Source organism: Emydura macquarii, unplaced genomic scaffold (assembly GCF_026122565.2).
Source record: "Emydura macquarii macquarii isolate MOO-44397 ecotype Brisbane River unplaced genomic scaffold, CSIRO-AGI_Emac_v2 contig_2365, whole genome shotgun sequence".
Lineage (NCBI taxonomy): Eukaryota > Metazoa > Chordata > Testudines > Chelidae > Emydura > Emydura macquarii.
Genome location: NW_027132502.1, coordinates 1,220,187 through 1,241,326, shown reverse-complemented (window position 1 = coordinate 1,241,326; position 21,140 = coordinate 1,220,187). Strand labels below are relative to the sequence as shown.

General features: G+C 51.7%; 1 protein-coding gene across 1 annotated transcript in view; it reads right to left on the bottom strand.

Annotated features, from left to right (window-relative positions):
* The window catches only part of P3H2 (prolyl 3-hydroxylase 2), a 105,800-nt gene that overhangs the window by 3,379 nt on the left and 81,281 nt on the right, over window positions 1–21,140 (bottom strand). The window contains exons 2-13 of the mRNA XM_067561059.1: window positions 20,790–20,936; window positions 19,546–19,735; window positions 14,750–14,881; window positions 13,353–13,495; window positions 12,284–12,373; window positions 10,909–10,949; window positions 10,089–10,183; window positions 4,238–4,365; window positions 2,993–3,088; window positions 2,740–2,890; window positions 2,126–2,243; window positions 1,564–1,639 (exon numbers count right to left, since the gene is read on the bottom strand). Coding sequence (XP_067417160.1) covers window positions 1,564–1,639; window positions 2,126–2,243; window positions 2,740–2,890; window positions 2,993–3,088; window positions 4,238–4,365; window positions 10,089–10,183; window positions 10,909–10,949; window positions 12,284–12,373; window positions 13,353–13,495; window positions 14,750–14,881; window positions 19,546–19,735; window positions 20,790–20,936 — 1,407 coding nt within the window. The remainder of the gene's footprint in view (window positions 1–1,563; window positions 1,640–2,125; window positions 2,244–2,739; window positions 2,891–2,992; window positions 3,089–4,237; window positions 4,366–10,088; window positions 10,184–10,908; window positions 10,950–12,283; window positions 12,374–13,352; window positions 13,496–14,749; window positions 14,882–19,545; window positions 19,736–20,789; window positions 20,937–21,140) is intronic.

Here is a 21,140-nt window from a genome sequence, read left to right as displayed (position 1 = left end):
CTCAGCTGGCCAGTCGGCTTTTTATAAACCAGAGTCTTAGTCTAACTGGTTACTTAACGGATCAGGGAGTCCAAAAATCCACTCTCTGCAGAAATCAGGAATCCTGAGCGATTGAAAGTGCACGGGCGGCCAGCAGCGAGGTCATGACACTGCTTCAGTATTGCTTCCACTGGCATCTTCCACGGCAGAGGAATAGAAATTGCTTGTCAGCTGAATCGAGTAGCCATGAAAACCCTCCAGCCGGTTCAGGCTGTCCCCATTCACAGCCGTAGAGCAGGCGGCTGTGAGCCACACTGAAGAGGTCATGCTGGATGGAGAACATGGCTTTTCAGGTTACTCCTAGAATGTATTCTAGTCAGAGGGTTGCCGAGGCTAGTGACTGTCTTCTGGAGGGGCCCTCAAGTCGGAGGTCATAGCTGAAGTCATTTGAAAAGCCCTGACAGTACATGGCAGCAGGTGGGGCCCCTTTTATTGGCTCCCAGCATGCATTAGCCTTTTTCACTCCCGAAGGCCCGATCTTGCACCCACTGAAATCACTGGCTGTTTTTCCATTGCCTCCCAGGAGAGCAGGGTCGGTTTCATTCAGTGCCAGCAGGGTGCATCTTTCCCACCCTCTGCCCTGCTCTCTCTCTGCATGACTCAGCTTTGGAAGGAAGTTAACAAACACCTTCGTGAGTGGCTGAAACCAATCCCTGCTCGGCTGGCGGGTGGCAGGGCTATTTGAACACGTCGCAGTGAATGGAGTTACCGGCTTGACGTTTGTGGTTCCCTCTATACCAGAGGTTCTCAGGCCGGGGTGAGACACACCCGCTCCAGCTGCCCAGCTCTGAAGGCAGAGCAGAGAGCAGCAGCGGTGCAGAAGTAAGAGCGCCCAATAAGTTGGAGAAGCACGGCACTGGACCATCACCGTGTGACCACAGAAGAGGGCTGTTCGCAAGGATTCCAGGGTTTTCTTTTTAGGCCTGATGCTAACCCGCTGCACAGCCTGGGGCAAACGGCATCGCCTCTCTGTTCCTCGGTTTCTCCCTCTGTAAAATGGAGAAACCATCACCGCAGTCCTCCTCACCGAGGCATGAGACTTATCTAATATTTCTCAAGTGCTCAGAGATCGTCTGACGGAAAGCACCGCTGAGTGTAAGTGCAAAGGGTTATCGCGGGACCCAGGTGTTTTGTACAACTCCTCCCCCGCCCGCAGAACGCTGGCCAATGGGAAAGAGCCGTAGAGCGGCTCTGCTTACTGCACTGCTCAGCTTTCAGTGGACGGAACAGCAGCTCTAAGCTCCCGATCCTCAGAGGTATTCAGGCGCCTAACTCCCACTGACTTCAGTAAATACCTTTGAGGAGCGGGACCAACGTCCTGTGCCCCTGGGGCAGCACCTTGCATTGGGTACTTGTGAGACAGGCTACGCAGGACTGGCCTGCGGTTCAGGAACTCCCGTGGGGCCTCGTCTCCCCCAGCACAAACCCTGAAGCTCTGGAGGAGTGGCGTCGGAAGGAAAACAACGTGGTTCTCCTCAGGCAACCACCTGCCACCAGCTTTCCCAGCGAAGGCGCGTCACTTACGGTCACAGTTTTGGCATCCATCTCAGTGAATATAAACTCCCCGCCTTCGAAATCCGCGTTCATGTACAGAAGGGCGCTGGGGGAAGAAGGACAAGATCCCACTGAGGCTGGCTGGCGGGCCCCCCCCCCTCCCCCTCGCAGCTGGGGGGTGCTCAGAGCTGACATTCCCAAACACAGGATTTGCCACAGCGGATCTGGCCCGGTGGCCAGCGGGAAGAAGGTGGCTAACCATGCTCCCAGGGCCGCTGTGACAGCCGAGGCAGTCAGAGGAAAGGCTCCCACCGACTCAATGGGCCATAGGCTGCCTGGACCTTGGCCCTGATTCCTTCCAGAACCACAGCCAGACCCTGGATCCAGAACCTGCCTCCTCAGCCCATCGCTGGCTGGGATTTCCCTGCCCCAGGGCGGCCTGACGCTACCCGGCAGCGGAGCCAAAACGGGCTCCTGTGGTCATGCCCCACCTACCTGGAGCCCAGCGAGGAACAGGCTTTGTCTGTTTCCCTTGGCCTGGCCCCCGCACCTGGCACAAGCTCTTATTGGCACGCGTCAACTCAGCCCCTACCTGTAGTCCCGGAAGGTGTACGCCGGGGGCTCCTTCCAGCACTCGCTGGCCTCAGGGTCCAGCAGGCAGTTGTCGGCATGGATGGGGTGGCTCAGGTCGTCCCTTTTCTCCTGCTGGCCTAGGCAGCCCCACGTGGGGGTAGAGGGGAGAGGAAGTGGTGAGGTGGGAGAAGCAGGGTCTCGGAGCTCGGCTCCCCCCTCCCCGCCCCGTGGCATTTGTACTTGGAGGGTGCTCGCTGCCAGCTGAAAGGCAAAGACTAGGGGAGGGGGAAAGCTGGAATCTGGGGAGCCCGGAGACAAAGAATTCACATCTCCATTGCAGACAGACACCTGGGGCCTGATGGAACGGAGAAGCCAATCTGGGGTGAAAGAGAGCACAGGTGGGGGCGGGGGGCACTGAGACAGAGAGAGAAAGGGGGAAAGCAGAAGGACAGAGGGATGAAGAGCAAAACACTGAACAAACTCATGCCCCGTGCAAGTGGCTTCCTCCAGGGAGACCTCGGGGGAGGGATCTCCGAGGCAGGAGCACCAAAACAGTTGTACGGTCAACAGCATCCTCCCCTCCCTCTTGACTGTTTCCGTAGCACCGAGCCACAGGGCCAGGCCCCCCCTTACCGGGCAGGGCGGTGCGGCAGACCATGTGTGTGTAGGAGAAGTAGAGGGTGGAGTTCAGCAGGAAGTAGGACTCCACGATCCGGCGCGCCTTCTCGCTGACGTCGTAGAACAGGCGGGCGCTCTTCAGCGGGATCAGTCCCTCGTAGCCAGACTGCAGGGCAATCACACAGCAGAATGAGCCCCGGACAGCCGGGGGGAGGAGGGGGGGGGCGCGGAACCATCCCCCGGGACCCAAGGGAAGAGCGAACCGCACCTTGAGAGCTTTGAGGACGGTGGCACCTTCGAACCTCTCATTGGGAGTGTGGGGCGAGGTTTTCCCTCTGTAGCCATCTCCAGCCAGCATGATCTCCTGAAAGAAATGGCCCGAACAGATGTTGGGGGAAGGGATCTCAGTTATCCCGAGCAGAAACCCCCAAATCAGAAATATTCTTCATCCTGTTCCCTGCACCCGCAATGTCTAACCCTCACCCAGTGAGAAACCCGGACGGAATTAGACGGGTTCTATTCTGCTTTGGTCTCATCAATGGCACAGTCAGCTAAGGGCCAGCTGCAGCATCGTTATTGCTTGAGGTGACGCGTGAGCCCTCATGGCTCTGTGGCAACCAGCGAGATTCAGGACTGCAGAGCTGTTTTCAGCTCAGCGATTCCACTGCTTTCAGGCAAGCTGCTATACCACTGTGCCCCAGTTTCCTCCTCTCTAAAATGGGGATAACAGTCCTTCTCTCCTCTGTCAAGTCCTTGGAGATCTATGGGTTAAAAGCACTATGCAAAAGCTAGGTATTATTGTTAAAGAGCACAGTTCAATTTGGTTAAAGAAATATGGAAAATTATCCTTGCAACTCATGATCGGTCCTTAAACGTCACCCAGTTTTTTTAAAATGAAAATATCTGCTGTGGGATTCAAGCCTCCATCCCCTGAGGTCTTGTGGAACACAAAGTTTATGGCCCCGCACGCAGAGAGAAACAGGGAGAAAATGAAACCAACTATAGACAGAGAGCAAAAACGATCGGCTGCTATCAATGGCCCCAGCTAAGTGAAATGCAAAAAGTAAACAAAGTGCATCACTCGGGGAAAAGGGAAGTGGGTATCTGTAACATAAGCAAAGGGATTATTTAGGGGTGGGCTATTGCCCAACCGTGTCTTTTTCTGCCGCTGGCAAACAAGGTGGGCCAGGTTCTTAGCTGGTGTCTATCGGCACCGCAGCACGGGCCAGAAGCGGGGCTGCAGAGGGCCGTTCGATGTGCTGAACCAAGTGCCGATCACCCAGTTCTGGTGCAGAAGCCAAAGGCCGACCCTGGATACACAGCATGCAATTCCTGCTGACCTCACTAGCGTTACGTGCGTGTGGGAGGGTACAATTTGGAGACAAGGGCTTCGCGTTTGCCGGGGGCCTCGTGCGGTTAGCTAAAAGCAGACCACCACAGCCTCCCCCGCGTGGCTCCCCTGCCCGGCCTCTCCCCCCATCCACCTCCAGCCCCCGGCATCGCAGAGACTCACGCTGGCCAGTCTGCGCAGCTCTCCGCACTCCTCCTCCGAGATGACGTTATCCAGTAGCACCCGCTGCGTGCCGTTCAGCAGCTGGGAGTTATAGACGAACTCCACATCGCTGTAGAGCAGGGACCCCCCTGCGGGAAAGACGGGAACAAAACAGCCCTGAACACAACACCTCCTCACTGGCCGTCAGTCGCACCGAGGCACTGGGCCAGCTGAGCTCAGCCTGGCGGCGTTCCAGAGGAACAGCTTCACAGCAGCGCAAGGGAGAGCAGAATCTGGCCTGGTGTCAATAGCAAAGACAGAGGCAATGGGAACACACAGAGGAGAAATCAGCTCGCTGCTGGAGTGGCAGTGGTCCCCACTTTCTCATCAGAGCACCCGGACCACATTTTAAAACTCGGCACTGAGACGCAACCGGGCCTCGTCAGTGCCCCAGACAGCAGCTAATTGGCTTTTTGCTGAGCAGCCAATATAACCCATTCTTATTTCAAGTTGACCCTGAATCTCCTCTGTGTTTGTTTTGTATGAGCCCTTTTTGTATTTGACTCAAGGCTCTGGAACAGGCATCAGCATTTTTTTTTTTTGCCTCCTTCTTACTCCCGATGGCTCTCTGCGGTTGCGTTACTCATGCACATTGCTGCCAGCAGGAGTTCTCGTCGAAGGCCAATCTGTGGTCAGGGAGCGGATCTTCCCCCCCCCCAGGCAGGGCTCCTGGGAGACAGGGAAGCTGTGGAAGGGGGAACGCTGTGCCGCTGGGACCACGCCATTATGCTGGTCACAGCTGTCTCGCTCCTACCATGCGTCCCCCTCCAGTCGGTTGTGCCCTTCCGGCATCTCTCGTGTCCACATTTTCAGCTCATTGGCGCAGGGACCATCTGCTCATGCAGCCAAAAGGGCCACCGCGTCACAGACTAGACATAGTCCTAAAGTCTCGTTACTTTATGGTTCATTCCTAAATGAACCCCTGGGAAGGGCTGGAGGCAGAAAGGCAACAGCTGTGATCACAGGCCGCTCTGCAGCCTGCTGCAAGATGCCCTATGTTCTGCCCCCTCCTCGTAGGCCTAGAGCAGCCGATTTGTAGCAATACATAAGGGGTTCATCTCTGTTCATGATGGCTGATGTCTTGGGTTGGTTTTGAGGGCCTCTTGAAATAGACCAGGCTGTGTATTGTCCCCACGGCATGGGCACAAATCTGGCATTCCATGCTGCAGATTGGGTCTTTTTGTTTTGGGTTTGCACAGGGCCTAACCCCTAGGTGCTAGGGTAATCAAAATAAATAATAATAATAATAAATCCTAGTTCTGCTGGGCAGGAGGAAGTCGGTGAATTGGACGGGTACCTTGCAGGGAGCACGGAAGTGATTAGCTACTTGGCGTACATGCAGCTTGATGCTCACACGCTCTCTCTCCTGCCCAGGGACAGGGGATCAGGCCGCCCTCATCCAGACCGAAAAACAAGACAATAAAAACAAAGTCTGTGTGTTTCGAAAACTTGCCCTCATGTTCCATAGCAGAGCAAATCAAAACCCGAAACCAGATGTTTCCCTGGGAGGAAGGTGAAAGGCTTCGGAATCACGGGAAATTTATCTGCTGTTGGAAAGCTGCAATAAAAAGGAGGCGGCAGCAGCACAGCATTTCTCTCGAAATGTGGCATGATGGAATGTTTCTATTCAATCTTTTCTTTTCTTTTTTGGATCAACTGCAGCTCATTTCTGTTTTGGAAGGGCTCCAGGCCAACGGAGGATACATGAAACTGAGTCAAGATCCCACCACTAGCACAGGAATGATCTGCAAAGAAGATTTAGGTTTCTTGGACAGGGAGCGTCCTTCACAGTCTGTTTTATTGCTTGATGATAATATTGATGATAAACACGCATGGATCAGAAACACAGCCCTGGCTCCACACCTCACACACTTTGGGCACTATCCGATTGGGCTCTGAACTTCCGTGATCAGGTTCGTCGCTTGTCCCCGCACAGTGCAGTGGGCACACATACAAATGTTTTTGTCACTGCTTCCTTCTGGATTTGCTTTTCAACAGCTCCCCATTGCTGGCCAAAGGTGAGCTTCAGCTGCCAGGATCGAGTTGTGAAAAGGTGAACCGCAAATATCCAGCAAGTGCACTGGTGATTGCTACAATGGGTGCAAATGGGTAAGTGCTGGGGCTAGATGGTCTTTACACACCAGAAGGATTTGCCCTGGCCTCGCGCTGTTCACACGGAGGTCTCCAAACACTTCACAGACATCCAGTACCGCTTTGATGACTGGGAAGCCTCAACATTGCTGCTTAGAGGTTGGGCAGACACAGACACAAAGGGGTTAACGGGCCCCATGGCAAACCTGCGCCAGGAGCTCTGCCTCGCAGTGCTCTGGGTTTAACCAGGAGCAGCTGACACGATGCTGAACGTAACCTGTCCTTGTCATCTCCCATCTCATCTAACTCGGGGCTCCGGTGGTCATAATATTTCCTAGACAGGCCCATAGAAGCCACCACGCAGCTGATCGAGGGCTCAATTCTGCTTGCTTCATCCATGTGCACCATCCAGTGGAAGCTGATAGGATTCCTTCTGGGAGTAAAGCGAACCAGAGCTGAGGCCGGATCTACTAGTTGATTGAGCTGGGGTTGGTCCTGCTGGGAGCAGGGGGTGGGACTATATGACCTGCTGAGCTGCCTCCCAACCCTCCGCTGCTCTGATTCTACTGATCACAAATCAACAGGGAGTTTTCCATGAAAGCTCCACGGAGCCAAATCAGCCCAATAGTCCCTAGCAATGCAAAGCTCTGTTACTAATCCCTTGATTTTATTACCCGCCCCCGCCCCCTGCCACTCAGGAGTGGAGCTACAATGGTTGTCCCTTCGGGAGGCTTTTTCATTCTGGCGATATTTTTGTAATCCCAGCCATCTGCTGGGGGAAGCCACGAACGACGCCAACTGCCTGTTACAGTTACAGCAGGTCGTTCGCTGCCAAAACCAAAGAGGAGCTGTATTGTTTCTGACAGCTGAGACGTGCTCAGAGGTTCGTGCTGAATGAATCCTCTGACCAGCTCTGTGCACAGTCTGGGGCTGCCAACCCAAAGGAGTTCGGGGTCAGGCTTTGGGGGCAACACGCAATCACCTGAACTCTCAGGAGACGTCCGAGACCTTCTGGTGATCAGCTGTTGGGAGAACCAGCAGCTCCATTCCTGCAAAGCCCAGCCGCTCTAGCTCCGTGGAGCCTCTCAGCTTTGCAGCAGTGGAGCTCCGCGTCATATTCAGGAAACCCATGCACACACGCCACAGGCAAGGGAACCAGCAGCTTCTGGGAGTAATGCTAACGTCGGCAATCCTCACCCCTTCCCTGCCCTACTCTGTGCCCTCCCCAGGACGCAACCAATCTTCAGGGAAGCCTGAACTGGAGCGTATCAAGGTCTGCCTGTACAGCCAGGTGAAACCTTGGCTCAAAACAAAGAGGCTCTTTGCATCCTGAGTGCCTGCCCTCTATGGCCGGGGATGAAGCGAGGAAGGCAGGAGACAGCTTGCTGCACGGAGATGCTACCATTCCTTTCCTCCCGGTGCTCCAGGAGCTCATCCTCACAAGCAGCATTTTCTGGCAACCCTTCTGAGGCTACGACGGTCTGCGGCATCTGCCCGGGCTGTACCTGCACCATCGGGATGTTTATCCTGGCCGAGAAGAGCCCAGCTGGGGTCGAGATCAAAGAACCAAAAGACCCGAAGGAATAAAAGGCCTTACAAATGTGTTTTGGTTCCTTACAAGCGGTTTGCACTGAAGGGACCCAGGCAACTCGCAGCCGCAGCCGAGGGAGCTGTCGTGCGAACACTACACCCTTGTATCACAACTTAGGCATGTAGCTGGTGAGGCTCCTCTAGCTTCCCGAGCCTGTGCTGACAACTGCGGAGGCATCAAGGGGAAGCCTAAACTCACACACACACACAGTGACTGTGTTAATGATTTGTTTGGCCGCCGGTGTGTCCCGAGACATTACACGCTCAGGACAAGAGGTGCTCCGATATCCAAGGCAGTACGTGCGTCAAAACCAGCTGGAACGGAACAGGGCAACGGGGTCACTGGCATTTTCTTTGGCTAAATCTAGACAACGCCATGGGGACCCGATCCTGATCTAAATGACAGCTGGGGAAATTTGCAGAAAGCGCACATGGGCCAATGGAGTTATGCCTACGCAAAGTTAGGACAGGAAAGAATCAGTTCCCAAGGGTGTCCTGCACTGAGCCAAGCAAAGGATTTTCTGAGAAAAGCTTTAATAGGAATGGCGGGGGGGATCCATTTTTTTCTAATTTCTGGAGAGTGATTTTTCAGATTTTTTTACCAACAAAAAACAATTTTTTTTTCATTGTGCCCTCCTTTTCCTCACTCCTTTTTGTAATTGGAAATGGGGAAAATAAAAAGGGAATTAAAAGGGGGCGGGGGACAGACTACATCTGAAAATCTTGCTTTTGGTGTGTTATTTTTTTTAAACTGGAAACTTGGAGAATTTCAGCTAAAGTGCAAATTTCCCACAAAATGTAAAGAACAAACAAACAAAAAATGATTTGACTAAAAAATACCAACGAGCTTGAGAGCTCTGAAGTAGCAGGTTTGCCTCCATTGCTTGTGCAGTGCTGGGAAGCACTAACAACACACTGGGCCAAACGCAGCCCCTGCAGGGACATGCAACGTGATCCAATACTGCGGGGACACTCAGCTCAGGAGGGCGTGTTTGTCGCTGCTGAGAGTTGCCCCTCTGTATTAAAGGAGAGGGTGGCTGCAACATGCAAACTAGGCACAGCCACTGATGGTCTGAACATGTGGCCCTGGCCTGTGCAAATGTTAGTCTCCTCTAGTTTTGATCCCGCAGTGCTATTAATTCTCTGCATCATATTTACTGCAATTGCTGAGCCTGATTTCCAATGGGAGCAAAGGCCAGGAAGCTTTGGGAGATCTGGTTACAATGACAGCCACACGTCAGGAACCCTCCCCTTCCTCCATCCAAAGAGCAAAGTAAACATCCGGATATTGGACGTGATTTTCTCACCCACCCGAGCAAGGTAGAAATGGCTCAGAGGTGATAGAGGGGATCTGCGGGGGCTAGCCTGATGTCAGGTTGTTTTATAGCAAAGAAATGGCTTTGGAATCTGGCAAGAACGTGCCTGTTTTCAAAATCGTTCTAGGGAAAAGCTCAGTTATTAGTCTAAGATTTGATGGCTATTTTCTCTGGTTGGGGGCCAACTACTGAACAAATTGAAATCCCTTCAGACAATGTGCCTAGCAGGCTTTAGAAGGAAGTAACTTGAACTAAGCCAAGATATGAAATTGTGAGCAAGGAGAACAAGTCTGCAGTGTTTATTAGTGTCAAAGGGTTCCCCTAGCGCTGCTAACAAAGGACTAGGAATTCCCAAAGTCTAATGCTTCCACTGTGTGTGACTTTGGGCCACAGGGAAAACACTGCCCTCACGGGGTATTGTGTGAGGATGAACATCCACAGCATGTTTTGAAGGTGAAAGGCACTACAGAGCGCCAAGGTATGCAGCACTCGGGATCAGTATGAAATGCAGCATGGGAGCTGCCATGTCAGAGGAGACAATCCAGACTCCAAGCTCCAAATTCGAAGCTCAGCTGAGAGGGCTCAGCGGTTTCAAGAATCAGGCCGCAACTGCAGGGCATCATGCTGGGGAAGTCGGTCGATCCCTCACTACGGCAGCATCACACAGAGCTGTAACAAACGGACCTGCAATTCTCACAGCTGAACCCAGGATTTGACTTCATGGCTTTGTACCCTCTATTGACAGGTAAAGCAACACACGTCTTCATTGCTCAGAGAAAGCTCTGGTTAGGCGGGGGTCCTCTGCGCAGACTTACCCTCCCGCAGCTCTCGATCCATTTTGGGCTTAGGTTTCTTTTCCGGAGACAGCCCCGGACCATCCGCCAGCTCACTGTGAACACCTGAGGGGACTCTGAGAAGATAAGAGGAAAAGCCACGCGTTTTCAGTGGGTTTCAGATTCTGGGAACGCTGCTTTTTTTTTTTTTTTTGCAGCCATCAGCGCAACAAATGCTCTGGAAAGGACGGGTGGGGAAGTGCTGCTTTACACAAAGGCCACGCGGTTCAGAACAGACTAGGGATTCTGGGTGCCCAACCTGAGAAAAAGGTCACATGAGCGAAACATGCTGGATCTGTCCTTACGGCAGAGACCTCTCAGGAGCACCTACATGCTGCAGGGAGGGCTATGAGTGCTCCCACCGGCGGCGCCCTCCCTTCTGAATGAGTACGGCGCCCACGGCCCAGCATGGTGCAGCATGTCCTTCGCACAAATCCACTGCACTAGGGCTCAGGAGAACTGGGGTCTAGCTCCTGGCTGGCTGTGCCTCCGTTTCCCCATCAGTAAAACATGGCTAACACGACCTCCCTGCTAGAGAAGGGTGTGGGGAGGTCTAATTCATTAATGGTTGTGAGGCACCATGCTGGGTGCTAACCATGAAAGGTCTGTAACTAGACTGAAAAGGGACTGAACATTTCCACGGAGTCATGGTGCTTGCTGGGATATCTGGAGTTCAGGACTGGAGACACCAGGTAAGTCTCCAGCGAACAGACTGCCCTCTCCAGCGCAGCGGTCTCCCTTTTAAAACCCCGTGCCACCCTACATTCAGAAAACAAGGTTGCGCCTTTGGTCTGCGTCTTACCTGTGCTCGTCCTGGCGGGCGCCGTAGCTGCTCCAGTAACTCTGCAGGAAGAGACGGGGGTTGGGTTCTTTACGCGGGATGATCAAAGTGACTCATCAAAACCATTTGGGAGGGAACCGGAAACACGTGAGTTTTTAAAAGCGGTAGGTGGGAAGGTAGGAAAAAAGGGTTCCTGGGAATGTGCTGGTGATGTCCGTGCTGGCATGTCCCGGGGAGCACGTTCACACACCCTTTCTCTGACCTTCGCTGTGGACTGCAGTAGTCTCTCTCCCTCTCTCACACACATACACACCCACACACCAGCTTTTCTCCATCCAGCTATGCCACAACACGTGCAGTGGTGCTTGTGTTTCACCTCGCAGATCTCTACAGGAAGGGCAGGCGACAAACCAGACTACGTTAGCAGCCCTGATTCCTCTCAGCAGACTCCTTGACACCCTAGAGATGGGGCCAAGGTGTCTGGTTCTGAACCAGAGCATTCGCCAAGTGCAGGTGTGTTCAGAGTCTGGGTATGTTACAGAGACAAGCCGGGCTCTGATGTCTATATCCACATTCAAACTTCACCAAACTGTGAGAGGGTTTGGATCCTGTTATCTCTATCAGGACCATCCCTGCCCCACACATCAGGGAAGGATGTGCAGGTCACAGTGCCAGCAAATGCACATTGGTTTTCCCGAAGAAAGGGTGAGGCAGAAGGGAAAGGAGAGAAGAATCTGTGTGCATATTCCATTTGCTCTGCACTTGCACATGGGTAGAGTCCTGCGTGCATGGCTCTGGAGCACTGTTGTGGCCCTGGCATTCAGGATGTTTGCTCATCTGCAAATCCATTACTTCAGCTGCTTCAGAAGGATGGTCCAGTGGCTAACATACTGGCTGGGGGCTCATGTTCAATTATACACTCTGCCACAGCCTTCCTGTGTGCCCTTGGGCAAGTTACTTAGCCTCTTTCAGCCTGCCTCAGTTTCCCCAACAGTAAAGCATGGCTAACACCACTTCCCTAGTAGACAAGAATGCTGGGAGGTTTAATTCATTAATGTCTGTGAAGCATGCCAACAAAACCATGATACGTGTCACAGGAAGGTCTGTAACTAGATTGAAAAGGGGCCCATGTTAAAGAAAGCGAGTCAGCCAGATACTAAGGGGATTGGGGTCTAATAGGTGGGGTCTGTCTCTTTCACACATCGGTAATGTCTGTATGGGCTTGCCAGGCCCATAAATTCTTCTTGACTTGAACAGAAGTTGATAGGCCCCTTTGAGACATCCCTCACCTAACATGCATGGCCTGGCTCATGAGGACAGAAAACCAGCCCAAAACCAAGTGGCCAAGTCTGGCACTAACAAACGGCAATCGCAAGGAAGAGCTACACGTCGTTACCGGCTCGGTGTATGAGAATCCCAGGCCAGTTGCTCCCATCTGTAAGAGGTCAGATTCCAGCTTATGACGCCTCAGAAACGTGGCAGCTTCCTGCAATAACCAAGAGATGGGAAGAGGAAGGGTTACGTTGGTTAGGGCTTGAGCTTCCAATTCAGGATTCCCGTGTGGCCTTAGGCAAAGCACTGAAGCTCCGTCCACACCACGAATGCACTGCAGCTATGCCCCGGTAGTGTAGACGTTTGCTACATCAATGGAAGAGGTTTTCCCATCGCTGTAGGAAATCCATCCCCTCGAGAGGCATTACCTCGGTTGATGGAAGAATTCTTCATACCCCTAAGCAATGTAGCCAGGTCAAACTAAGTTTTAGTGTAGACCAGGACTCAGGTTCTCAGGCCAGATCAGGATCTAAGACACATGGAAGTGAAACCATCTCTGGCAGGATGACACGTCTCTCAGGGCAGTGACGGGAACGTTCTCCAGCATGGGAAAGAGACCCACCGAGGAAAATTACTGCTACGGCGACATCTCCTCCAGTGGTGATTGAGTAAGTCCTGCTTCGCCATCTGAACCAAGGCCAGCCTCCACCTGCTGAATGCAAGGCTGTTCCCTGCAGAACAGTTTGGAGTGCTTTGCCCAGTCTAACTTTCAATGACTCAAGCAGTAAGACTGACCCTCGGGGAAACATTTCCCAGTCGAGTAACAGCCTCATTGTCTGGAGTTCTCCTGGTGCTGCTACCCTATTTCATCACATTCTTCCTACTTATCCCCCCTTACGTTCTCCTAAATGTTTCCCTCTCCTTCCTTGATGTTTGCACCCTACGTGGCCACCACATCTGCCCTATTGGGTTATTGTTTGGCTAAAAACTGTTCCACCAGTCACTGACATCAATCCAGATTTACACCGATGTGACCAAGGGAACCACCTGGCCCTTAATCCTTAAACCTTTCCCCAAAATCGGTGATGGTCCTAGGAGATTACCAAATTGCTGCCTGCATTGCGCTATTTCCAAATGACGTGTCAGTTGTGGTGCTGTGCCGTGGCGGGTGATGTCCAGACATTTATTCTCACCTTTCTGGGTTTGATGCTCTCTGGGTCCAGAGTCTCTTCCAGAAGGCTCTTGTAATAACCCGCATTCTCCAAGACAGCTTCGTCGTCCGGGTGGAACAGGAGGTAGGACTTGGCGCACTCCAGGGCTTTCGTGTACTCCCCAACTGCAAGTGACAGAGCAGAGGATGGGTATGGCACAGAGATTACATGGCACGACTGAGCTGGGGGACTCAGGTGCGACGGGTGCATCGCAGGTCACTAGGAGGAGAGGTAAGAAAGAAGCCAGCCAGAGATGGAACGATGAGATTTTTCACTCGGACAGGCTTTCACCCAACGGCCCCAAGGCCAAAGACAGGCTTTGATGAATCAGCCCCACAACATCCCTCTGCAGTAGCTCCATCTTATTGTCTCTATTTTACATAGAGGGAAACCGAGGCACAGAGGAGTTAGGTGACTTTTCCAAGGCCTCACAGCAAGTCAGGGGCAGAGCTATGACAGAAACCCAGAACCAACAGCAGAGCACAATCCCGGGCAGAAAATCAGGGGGATGGAATTCTGTCAATGTGAGAGATGAACAACTTCCCAGTTTTAAGTCTGATTTAGGATTCTCATGCAGTACTGACATATTTGCTTATTTTCCCCTCCTCAGGCCCTGTAGTATATGCTCTCTAGGACACCGTAATTTTGTGTGCTTTCTTTATATATACAAACAAACCATTGTCTTTTCCTACGAGTTGTTTTACAACTGACAATAAGCAGAAGTAATTACTTTTACAGTCTTGCCAATGCTCATGATTTTGTTGTGACTCTCCCGATCTTTGCTGTTTATTTTGGGAGATTACATGCGATTCTCCATTTACCTTCTGTTAAAAAACAAGTTGATAGCCCTAGAGGTCCCAAACACAAACCCCCGAGGCTCAGAAACCAGAAAGCCAATGAAAAGATCCCAAAACGTAGCATTAAAAAAATAACCATCTCCTGATTTTCAAGCCAATCTCATGAGTTTGTTCATGAGCAAGAGGCGCGGGTGATGCTGCTTTTTATAAAAGCATTTAGGGCCAAATACTTTAAAGCTTATTTAAGGGGCCTGAAGACACAGATAAGCGCATAGTGGGATTTTCAACAGGTCGAGGCATCCAACTCCCCCACCCAGGTGCCTATTTGCCTCTTTAGGCACCTCAATACCTTTAAAAATCGGACCCTTCACTCTGCTTGGAGAGTAACATTAGACAGGCCACGTGCACTCCCAGCTTCTAACCAGATTTGCTCTCTGGTTCTCATGCAGCCAGTGCAGTTATGTTGCGATGGTGCACGCCCTACAGGAGACGATCTAAATCCCCACATAAAGCAATCTCCACTAACACAAAGAGTAACAAAACCAAGCAAGGGCTGTTCGAAATGAAGGAGCTGAGCTTTACCTCTGTAATAGGCAAACTGCAAGTAGTCGTAATGGAGGGGAAGGTAGTTCTCGATGGGTGACAAACGCCCGGGACGTGTGGCAAGCTCTCGGACACACTCATGTTCACACACCAGGATTTGCATGTAGTGATCTGCAGGGGAAAGAGGCACATGATGACGTCTCTGCTCAGAAGGCTGAAGAATACAAGCTCAGCTGGGTTTATGGAGACCAACTTTCCTACACGGGGTTCAAAGACACAAGGGCCCCATCCTGTAACCTGCTGAGTATACCCTGAGAAGCCAGCGGGACATAAGGGTGCTTAGCACCTCTCTGGAGGCATTCAGCAACTTGCAGGAACACACGCTCTTTGCACAGTATCTGGGCCTTCTGCCATTTTCCTTTCTACCAGAACTAGGAACTAATCTCAGGTACTGAGCATCTTGCAAGCACATATTCTGCAGGCACAGCTTAGTTGTCTGATGTTTTACTCCATGTTAATTTCACACACCTGGTGAGGAGAGACTTTATGGCAAAAACTGCTATTTCTGTCTAAAGCCGCAGCAAAGGTACCTCAACATACTCGCAATAGGCCTCCGGGGACATCTTTGCAATGGGAATTAACTCAAGTTGTCTGACTCCTAGGGCCAAAACAAAGTTGAGGGACACCAAGATGGAGATCAAAGGAACTTGAGATGTGAAAGGCCTATGAAGTCATCCAGCTCATCATGTGAGGAATAGGGTAATATTGCTCCCTACTGCATGTTTTCCAGTGGTTTGTTCAATCCATTTTTAAAATCTCTCTTGCAACAAGATTTCCACTGCTTCCTTTTGGAGACTTATTTACAAAGCAACGGGATCTCTCAGAAAGTTCTGATTGATGTGCAGCCTATAATTTCCTTTGCTCAATTTCATCCCTGGACAATGACATTTCCTCCTCTTGGAGCACTCTTTGGAAAGCCTCTAAGAGCCGGATCTTTGACCCTTTCTCTACTGTCACAGCAGAAGCACAATACGGGACACATGCCAACTGAGTGACATTCCGAGATTAATACCGCTGCGAGTCAGGCTGGGAAGTTAAATGCAACCATTCAAGCAAAACCTAGTGGAGTACTGTGGACTGCAAATATCAAAGGCATAAGGTGGAAATGCTGCCGGCAGAACGCCTATGTTCATCACTTCTTAAAGATGACAAATCTCTCAGGTTAATTAAACTGAACAGCAAGCATCTGCCATAAACAAGATTTCTAATTTGGTGAAAGCGTACGGTACGTTGTGTTGTGTCAGCGGTAGCATTTATTAGCCAAAGCTGACATCTGATTCCACTTTGGGGCATTTTCTGCAATGTACTTACAAATTGACTTTGCTCGCAGCATCTCTGTATACAATTAAAATCTTTAAGGAACAAACATGGGTTTGAAATAAAACATACGCTCTGCTACTAGGAGTGCTCCCCCGGGCTGCCAAATAGCTGGCATTAGGAATTTGCATTGAAGGCAAGCGGAAACTCAAAAAACAGTCCCCATTCTGCTCTGGGGATTCAAAGAACTGTTGGCGTGCGTGGACATCCGATTTTCCACACACACACTCAGAATATTGCACTAAAGAGAGTGGGGGAGGTGGAAGCTGAACTTTAAACCTTCCTGGAGCATGCTAGCTACTTTACAGGCTCTAGTGCAGGAATCGTCACCCACCATTGAAATGCAGCCGTCTCTGGGGTGGAGAGTGGCTGCACCACAACAGCCCACAGCAGCGCTACGTAATAGGTCAGGATAGGAAATGGAACACTGTTTTGGAGCACCTGTTTTCTCAGTAGTATCAGAATTCCTTCTTTCCACTAAATATGATGTGGCTGTGTACCAGAGACATGTCAGTAACCTATGGAGTAAGACATCCTGTAACGTCTCACTCTCAGTCCTCCGTAGGAAGGCAAGAGACAGCAACTGGAGTCTCAGGGAGAACTGAAAACCATTCCCAGCTGATGGCTGTGCAGCGGCCTCTGTGAAATGCGTTTCTTGGTCATTCCCAAGCTCCCAGTAGCTGTCACCACAAAATCCATTAGCAACTGGCCCCAGCAGGCAGGGAGGCCAAGGACTGAGAGGGTTACAGACACTGAAGAATCCTCTCACTTTAGACGAGGTCCCTCCGGGTCCATTGTGAGAAACAGGGACAGGGTGTGGGTGGGGGGAGATTGCACAACCCACACTTTATCTGCTCCACGGCGTCACTCTGCAGAGCTCTGAGTCTGTCACCCTTCACTAAAGCTGCAGCAATGTTCCTCTTTCCCCTCCTCCCGGCAGGAACTGCCTCTGACCCCTCTCCCCCACACAATCGCCATCAGAGCAAAAAGCCACTGAATGCCGTGCACTAAACAAGGGTGATCTTTGCAAACCGGGAATGATCCGCACCTGCAGCTCTGCCAAATGATCTCCCTGAAGGAGGAGGATCAAAGCTGTATCACATCAGGGCTGTCTCCTTGGAGGTCACAGCAAAGAACTCTCTGTTTGGAAAGAGGTGGGAACTCAGCCGCTCTGGTCTCTGGCAGCATGCAGGGTGAGGAGGAGCTGCAGATTTTCCTGGTTTCATGTATGATGAGGCCCAGGGTTTTGTATAGCTAACCTGAGAGGATGGGGCATGTGCATGCCCAGACCTACAGCGGTATTAGCTTGTCATGCAAAGACTCTGAGGGCTCATCTGCAGATGAAAGTTGCACTGCTTTCCTTACACGGGTGTAGTTTTAACTTTGCTGGTACAGTTAAAGCAGTAGAAGTATGGATAGAGTTATATGGTTATAAAAAGACGCTCATAATTGTTTAGCTTTTTCTTCTCTGGGAAGGGGAATAAGATATTCCAGTACAAGACACCTTTATGCCAGTATAACTATATCTAGACTAGGGTATGTTCTGGTATAACTATACTGGGGGACAAAATCCAGATACAAAATCTACCTGTGCACCAGCTCTCTGACAGCTTCTCATTTTTCCTTGCATGACTCAACACTACAAATGATCTGCTGTCTCGTTCCAAAAACCGGGCAATCAATAAATAATCAGCGTTTTCCCTCTGGCTGTGCTGTTTCCCATCTCACTGGTTTCAGTTAGGGTCTCGGCTTTGTGCTAGCAAACGGCGTTAGACACAAATAGAAACTAATCTGCATTCGAATGGAAATATTTTCCATAGCAGCAGAAGAAAAACAATCCCACAAAGAGCATGCCTCGGTTCTCAGAGCCGGCGGGCCAGCTGCAGATATATAAAACTTCGAAGGCCAAATGGGCTCAAATGTATTGTCACGCTTTCCCTTACTGCTAATTACAGGCAATCCGGGATATGGAGAGAGGGTTCCCACTTAACCCTGCTTTGCCAAGGTCACACATGAAATCCCAAAGACAGTATACCAGCAGTGTTCAATTCCCTGGACAGGTTTTTAATCTCTAATAATTCTTTGCTGCTTCCCCATGATTGTAGCATCGACGCTATTTTTTTATCAGTGTTCTGAGCCGTTCCAGACAATGAGCTGTTCAGAATATGTCCTTGAATTATCCCACCTGGCCAAGTCCAGCTCTCTGAACCTATGTGATGAAAACTGCGCTAGGCCAGTTTACCATGCCTGCCTGTCCTGGGACCCAGCTGCCTAGCCCTCCCCATCTCAGGAAGCACAGGCATGTGGAAGGTAGGATGGTCGTGTGGGTAAAAGGACAGGCCCTGGAGCCAGGAGTTCTGCGTTCCAGTCTTGATTCTACTAGTGACGCACTGACTGATCACAAGCAAGCTGCTTATCCTCTCTGTACCTCAGTTGTCCCCTTTATAGACAGGGTGATAGTTCCTCTCACTGGGGTGCTAGGCAACGCTTGCAAAACACTCTTAGGTCCCTCACCTGTCACTCTCTGCGTTGTGAACACGGCATCCTGCCACAGGGACTGCGGCGCTCCCAACGCCAGCCAGAGTTCCCTCCTCTTCCAAACAGGACATTAACATCTACCATCCCTGTGTGCCGGACTCTGGAGCATGCCCGAGGGCCTTGCAGGTCAGCAAGTGCACAACGGACTGAGACCTGAGGTCCAGTTAGAATCTGGATCCAACCTTCCCCGACGTTTGGGGGTTTTGGTTAAGCCTGTCACGGTGGCAGGGACCAGATGTGAAAGGCGGATGCAGACTCGTCATGGACTTCAGAGAAATAACACCAGGGATGAACTTGGACCACAGCACGCAAGGGGTCAGGAGCAGCCTTCCAGTCGGCATCACAGGGGTCATAAAACCTAGCTAGATTTAAGATGGCGCTGGGTAAGTTTATGAACGAGGTCAGGGGACTGGACTCTACGACCCAGGAGGTCCCTTCAGTCCTGTGTCCTTATGTACATTGTTCTAGACAGTTTAGGGGACCCCTTAGCATCTTCCACGCAGCACGCTGGGATGGTAGATGTTAATGTCCCCATTTGGAAGAGGGGGAAACTGAGGCAGAGGGGCAAAGGGCCTGATTGTCAGAGGTGCTGAGCACCCACAACGCCCACTGTCATCAATGAAAATTGCAGGTGCTCAGCAACTGTGAAAACCAGCCCCCACCCCAGCCCACTGAAGGAGATTGTTGCAGACTCAGGATTACAAGACGGGGTCCCTAGGTCCCAGTCCAGCGCTCAGCGTTGCAAATCTTGCCAGTTTCGCAGACACACACGGCCGTTCAGCACTGCCAGATACTGAAAGGAAGCTGCTTTGCCAAATTCAGCAAAGATGTTAAAGTTTATAGTTCAAACCACCCCTGGAGCCCAGGCTCATACATGTCATGGGCCGGAAGGGGACCTGGGTGTGGGTTAGAGACCTCACCTGCGATTGCTTCATAGAGGTCAGCTTTGTACTCCAAGTACTCGTACTCCTCAAATCTTTGAGGCCCCTCGCACAGGACCCGGCACTCCACATCCGCAGTGTAGTAACCCTTCAGCGCGCGCTCCAAGGACTCGATGGCCAGCGCGTACTCCTCTTCATCATAGAGCTTCACCCCGGCGCTGTAGTCCTCCTGCAAAGAGACCAGGCAGGCTCGCTAGCCGGCAGGGAAGTACATAGACACAGGCAACGTGCCAGGCAGTGAGGCCTAAGTCTCATTTTAAAAAGTGATTTAGGCACTCTGGAGCCTAAATCTCCTTGGCCGTCAAAGGGATTTAGGCTCCTAAGTGCCTATACCCCTTTTGCGAGTAAGACTTCAGCTCCTAAATCAGTTAGGGGTTATAACACTAAGTGCGGCAACAGATAAATACCTTTACAAATCTGGGCCCAAACCAATGCACATGTGGCACATGGGACCCTGCCATGTCTCAGAGAGAATCCCGCAGGATCGCCCGTTATGCTGAACCAGCAGGGAAATCTGCTGTCCGTACCTCCCGTGTGTAAATTCTCAGGATCACTACGAAATTATTCACCAGTGACTGCTACGAGCCTGGTTCTTGGGTTCATTTTGGCTGCTTCATACAGCAGCTGTAAAGCCGGTTTAACCAGCTTGTCTAATGGGCACCACCACACAACACATGACCGTATCTGAGGCCCTAACACGTCAATGGGAGTTTTCCCATTGGCGCCAATGGACTTTGGGTGATGCTCACAGATCTGGCATAACGCCAGTACCTCTCCCAGCATCGGCGGCACGGGCTGGGAGAAAAGAGACATCTGTGCTCTGGCAATCCCCAGCAGCGGGGACAAGCCTGTGAGGCTGCTGTGATTTACATCAATGTCCTGGTGGGCCTCCAAGCTGGTCTCCAGGCTGGGAGTGGGGGGGACGAAGATGGCTTGAATCCGCCTTTGTCACCCCCACCTCACTCATACCATCCTGTGCTGGGTGCCTCACAAGCTGTCTGGAGAATGGACAAACGCTGCCTTTCTAATGCCCATCACAGACGTGGCCGAAGGCAGACGGCGCGCACGCTGACATCTTCCACCACAAGCTCACGTCCCAGCATGGCAATGCTCGGTCCGCAGCCTGCATCACCCTCCTTCAAGCCCAGAACCTCTCCCCCACCCTGGCTGAGCGTTGACGCACGTTTTCCGCTCAGCGGAGAGAGCTGGCTTCCCAAACTCACCATGTGCGGCTTGGCCTCTCGATCGACCAGGTGGACCTTCCCTGCCATGGTTTTGTAGTTCTCGATGTCCTGCTGCAGTTCCATGTGCTCGGGGTTGGCCATGAAGAAGGTGTGAGCTGCGTCTGCCGCCTCCTCCAGCTGATTCAGCTAGAACAAGGGACGAAACATGCAGCTGGTCAGAGCCCTGCTCAGACAAGCCAGAACCGCCCTCCGAGAGACGACAAGCACCGCTCTGAATATTTCCTTCCCCACCTGCTACCGTTCCGCGTTCCCGGGGGCATCTGGGCACAACCCACCAGCTGCAGCTGATCGCAGGGAAGAAACCCTGCCACTTGGTCTGTTCCAAGAGCT